At 45.4% G+C, this 5,551-nt stretch overlaps 1 protein-coding gene across 1 annotated transcript; it reads right to left on the reverse strand.

Moving 5' to 3' along the window:
- Positions 1-779: 779 nt before the first annotated feature.
- Positions 780-5,304, reverse strand: LOC104628025 (cyclin-dependent kinase inhibitor 1-like). The gene is made up of 2 exons (XM_010296457.1): positions 4,911-5,304; positions 780-847 (listed from the first exon to the last, which is right to left on the reverse strand). The coding sequence occupies exons 1-2, from the start codon at positions 5,302-5,304 to the stop codon at positions 780-782; spliced, it is 462 nt and encodes a 153-aa protein (XP_010294759.1).
- Between the last annotated feature and the right edge of the window lie 247 nt (positions 5,305-5,551).

Genomic DNA, 5,551 nt, shown 5'->3' on the forward strand with positions numbered 1-5,551 from the left:
GAACAGCACAACCCAAATTAAAGGCTGAATTTGGGCCAGCTGGGAACAGGAATGACTTGAAAGATACACGAATGTATCTGCAAATTTCTCCCCATAAGTTTAACAACCTAATTCTTGGGGCTGGGGAGGGGGGCAGACATACAGGGCTAAAATGGCTGCTGATATAAATGGAAAAGTTCCAAATAATTTCAGCTTTTTCCATTTACATCCCAGCATTTGGCGCCCAAGCACTGTTACTTATGCCCTAAGTAGCTGCAAGCACAAAATTCTGTACTTGAAAAACAATCACAGAAAGAGCTGGGAATTTTTTTTAGCGTGTCAGATCAGTAAAGCTGAGATGGTGAAACTTAGTAAGCCGTCCCTGCTAAAACCAAAAAAGAGGATATGTAAAAGACATGACGATATCAAAGACCCCAACTGTACAGTGACTTGTCCAAGCTCATTATTACACATATACGGTTGTTTTAACTGTTTACCGCTTTCTCACGTACAGTGATTTTTAATGCACATTAATCTGCTAGCCTTAGCCAATTTCTCTAGTGTCCAAACCTGCTTGCCAGTGGTTTTTAAGGCCAGGAATTTCTCATCAAAGTGATTCCAGTTATCTGGCCTGACCCCATCCCAATTAAAGTATTTTCCATTTTCACTGCTGCTCTCAGGAATACATCTCCGTGGGATGCCCCTAAGTGTCCGCAGCCTGCACACTCAGTTTTTGAAGGTTGAGGAAGCTTGGCAGATGTTCCCGACCTCTCCGGTGCAGAGCAATCCTCTCCTTGCTTTCAAGAAGTTGACTTCTTTGCAGCAGCTTGCATATTCGTTTTGACTCGCTTCTTTGCCGAGTAGTAATCTGGAGAACAACAAATAAGCAGGATTACGGCTACAACACTGGTAACTGCTGCTTTTCAAGAAATCTCTCAAATCTCGTTTTCGTGTTGAAGAAGTCATTTAGACTTCTCTACGGCTCATGAATGAACAAAAGCTAGTACCTTCAGCATGTTCCACATAAAACTATGTAATACCAGGCAAAACAAAGGGAATGTGCTGGCTTTTATCCAGCTGAGATCAAAAGACTTTGGACCCTCTTATGCAAGCTCAGCAATGTGACATTTCACTCCAACTTTTAGATCCACAGCTGCAGTGCTTTCCAGACAGCAATAGGTGGGTTTTCTCCTCCCTAATAACAAAAAATACTCTGCAAAATAACATCAGAAGAACTATATGTATGGGACACTATTTCTGCTTATTAGGTCAAACCGCAGATTCAAGGAGGACCGCATAAAACCTTGCGCTATCACTGAATTATAACTAATCCTTTGCTCAGAGAGTAAGCACTGTGGCTCATAGGGAGAACACCCGTTACGTTTTCATATGTTCACGTGGTTGGATCTTTGTTTCAGGTGCAAACGTAAATCAGCCTTAACTACAGAACTGTGATTGCAACACAGGAGTTTCCCTATGAGCTCCTTCCCTGCCTCCCAGCCTCGCACAAAAACCGCGTACTTTTTTCAGGTAAATAAGGCAGCATTAGCTGAAATGGCAGCTAGATGCTTATTCATATTTAGAGTTCGTGGGATTCATGTGGTGCAAATTGTCTGTATTCACAGTAATGAATTCGCTCCAAGTTCAGTTGAGGATACGGGCTCCGCGATATTTAAACCTGAGCTTTCTATATAATCAAACTGGCAACACCCATCGAGTCCAACACCCAGGCATGAAGTCTTGCGCTCATTTCCACGCAGAACATTACTGGCGGGATGACTGGCATTCTGTAGCCTTTCACAGCCAAGTTTGTGCAATGAGATTCCTGCAGCCAACTTCCTTAAGGATACGCCTGCATGGCACGGCACAACGGAGCGCAGCGGCACCTGAGCTAGCCCCAAGTTAAGCTTCTGGAGCAGGACGTGATCCCAAGGAGAGTATATTCTCCCAGGCAGAAGCATGCACTGCTAGCTCAGTAGAAAAGCAAATCCTGCTATAACCTGCTGTAGTCTCTCAGTGGAGCAGCAGAGGAAGGGAATAGCAGCAAGAAAAACAAGCCTACGTTACCAAATGTAAGCCTTACTACTTATTTCTTCCATTTAAAAGACTTCTATATGGCTATCCTCCATTTTATTTTGGGAAAAGAAATGCACTAGGAATTATGCTTAGTAGGTAAAACTCAGAAAAGACTTAAATAGTTGGTATTCCCATTCGTGCCTGCGAAGAATTTTAGCAAGAGCCCAACTGCTCAGATGCCCACGTAATGGAGCTTAGTTTCAAAACTGATAGAGGCGCTTAAAAGCCAGATTCCCCAGAGCCGTATTCAGATGGTCTAGCCTCCACCTAAGATGCCAAACAGAGTCCACAGAAATTGGCTGGTTTGCCTAAGGGACCCTGAACAGCCCTGGCACTGGCATAAGTAGGCTACTGAGGAGGACGCTGCCTGCAGCCTGTCCCTGGCCACAGGGTCCTAGGAGGGAAAGGTTTCTGTTGTTTAAGTATACCTACCTAAATACCTGCTTTCCCTTCCTCCCCAGCCACCTTGCATGAACCGCCTGCTTCAAAAGAAAGACCACCTAGTGAAAACACAGCGTTGTTACCAATTTTCTCTCTTTGGCATTTTGCAAAGGAGGCGAGGCTGTATGAGTATGTCCCAGGAGAGCCAAGGTCTAAGTGTATCAGACTGAGGCAAGCCAAAAAGTTTGGAAAAGAAGAAGAGTGAAGAGCTGGCATGGTTTGCCAACCTTGACTAGTGAAGGAAAAAAATAAAAAAAAAGGAAAAGGTGAAAAACGCTTATAGCCTGTATCTGAGCTGCTTTTGAATTTGAGGCTCTCCCAGAAAACAGAGCAGAACCACACTGGGTCCACAACAAAAACGAGAGACTAGAGATGGAGTAAGTCTATATAAAAGGGTTGGGAGATAGAAAGGAAAATCTACTTTTGCACTGGTTAGCTCTCTGTATGTCTGAGGAGTCAAATGCAGCAGGAAAACCTCTGCTCCTTCCACTCTGGAGGCAGCAATGTCCGCAAAATCCCCATGGCTGCTTTTTAATCTATCAATATTTATTTAGTGGGCCACAGCTGTCTTTAAAAGTCTAAATTAAACTCACATTGTTGGATCTTAATGTAAAGCATTAGTGTTCTTGTTGACCAAAGCAGAATGCAGGTAACTGGGTGGCAGAACGCAGATAACTGGGTTCAAATCCAACCTCAGAACCTAATCCTAAACTAACCTTTCATTATAGGATGGCAGAAGATGAGCGAAGGGGTGGGAGCATAGGGTCAGACCCTATCAGCAGGTATCACTTTCCCTGGCTCAGTTTTGCCTGAACAACTTCAGTCATGCCCAGAGGGACAAGGTTCCTGCAGCTAGAGGGAAACTCCTAACGCATCCTTCAGCTGGCAGTAAGAAGGATGTGTGCACCTGTGAGGACTGAGAGAGGGACTGATCTCCAAACCTCATCAAAAGAGAAGACTGCAAATGATCTTCCTGGCCCGTCTCGCACACCCAGATTCCTTGGGGAGAAGGGTACTGTTGTTAGACTAAAGTGTTTTCTCTTATGAAAACACATGTGGGAAAGTGTTAAACTGTGCAGCGTGGTATTTTGGTTTCCATATCCCCTGATGAAATGTTTGTTGCCTGGGGAAAACAAAACGGAAGAAAAATATCCCCTGGAAATATCTGCATAATTTACTCCCACACACCTAGTGAGAGATTTACAATTGAACAGCAGTTCCCTCAAACCATCACAACATTGTGCTCTGAATTACGCTTCTGTACTCCTACCTGTAAATTATACTGTTAATTAGTTAATGGCTGTAAAGTGCTTTGGAGAAGAAAAGAGCACTCATTAAATATCATTGTTCTGTACCCCAGTGTGCAATGTTCCACTGTTCATTAATCTCCAACCTCTTCCTGAACCTTTCGCTAGCAATTAAGTTTCATACCCTCAAACAGCAAATTAGTCTATTGTCTGACTTAACTGAGATCAACATCGCTGCTTAGAAAGCGCTTCCTGAAACTTTAGCTTCAATTATCTTCTAGGCTATTTCAAGCTGGCGTCTCACATCAAATTCACAAAAGGAAATCCTTGGTCTACATCTTGAAAACCTCAGTCTTGGATAAACCAAAACCCCAATATGGACAAAAGAAATCTAAAATACAGATTAGATTTTTCAAACAAGCTCAAATCCCATTGGAAAGAGAAAATGAGGGGCCAGATGTTCAGAAGAGCTTAGCACGCGGGTTGCTGAGGACTTTCAAAAACCTAAATCTCTTTTATGGGTGCTGAAAACCACTCCTGGCAGCAAGTCCTGGTGAGAGGCATTTGAAAACCCAGCCTCTTCTGCCACCTGGACAAGTTTAAAATCAGTTTGCCCTGAAAATTCCTGGATGCCTTCACTGAGTATAATATCCAAGCTGAAGCGAGCAGGAGACCTGGCTGCTTCCTCTGGTTTCTGGTCTTCCTCCTAAGGCTTAGCTGACTGAACAGTGTTCCCTATTGCACTCGGGAAAGGGTGCACATGGCCAAACCTATAAGCAAGCAAAAAACCAAGAACTCCGATCCAATGGGCGACCCTGTTTTCCTATTGGGCTCCTGCTCGAGAAATCACCTCATTACTTTTGTTAGACTTCCTTTTTAAACATCTAGCCCTCCTAACCATCCCATCTATCCTCCCACATGCAGTGGTCATTATCTCATTGCTCTGTGACAAGTCCTAAAACAGACCCCCAGGGCCAGGAGGGGGGTTGTGGCACAGCACCTTTGAAAAACACAAGCCCCATGCCCATCGATTTAGAGCGTGCCTTCCTCCTCTTGCAGATGCTTCTCTGAAGGGTTGCACTTTCTTACAGGAAGACTGGTTTATGGGCCCATCAGAGAATTTCTAAGCAGCTGCTGGGACCAGTTTGACACCATGGTCTCACACACCTGTCAAAGATGTCTGTCGTCTTTTCTTCCCTTCCGAGATCCTCTTGCCCCCTGTTTTCTTGGAAGTTTTGGGTTTCTCAGTCAGTGCCACCTGGGCAAAGTGGTGGCTCCTGTCCTCGCAGCCCAGGGGCCAGTTCAAGTGCTGCAGTGGCCTCCGAGCACCTCCCACCACGCAGCTGTGGTAGAAGGCGGGCACCTCGTGGCCCTCAAGCTCTTCCCACTGCAGAAGCCCCTCCACCGGCATGTCCTGGAGGAAATCGAAGTTCCACTTCTGCTGGGCCCCCTCGACGCTGTTGCGTAGCATGTGCTGGAAGTCCTGCTGCAGCTGCTCATGGTCTACGGGGCCAAAGAGGTTCCTCTGGGTGTGGGTCATCTTCCCCGGCCTCCGCTCCATCTTTTCTCCCCGCTGCCGCTCTCTGGCAAGCGTATATAGCAGCGACTCCCTGCCAAGGACAGAAAGACCATCAGCCACCCTTTGCACGCTCAGTTTAGTGGGCACTGCATACTCTTTAAGGGGAGTGTGGCAGTAAACCTAGATACTTTTGATCCTGCTACAGGAAACCTTGGCTTATTTTGAAAGAAATTTATCCCTGTCTCCAGTCCAGAGTGAGAATTCCCATCTACAGGATGTGCCTATAGAA

The sequence above is a fragment of the Phaethon lepturus genome, unplaced genomic scaffold (assembly GCF_000687285.1).
Source record: "Phaethon lepturus isolate BGI_N335 unplaced genomic scaffold, ASM68728v1 scaffold36801, whole genome shotgun sequence".
Taxonomy (NCBI): domain Eukaryota; kingdom Metazoa; phylum Chordata; class Aves; order Phaethontiformes; family Phaethontidae; genus Phaethon; species Phaethon lepturus.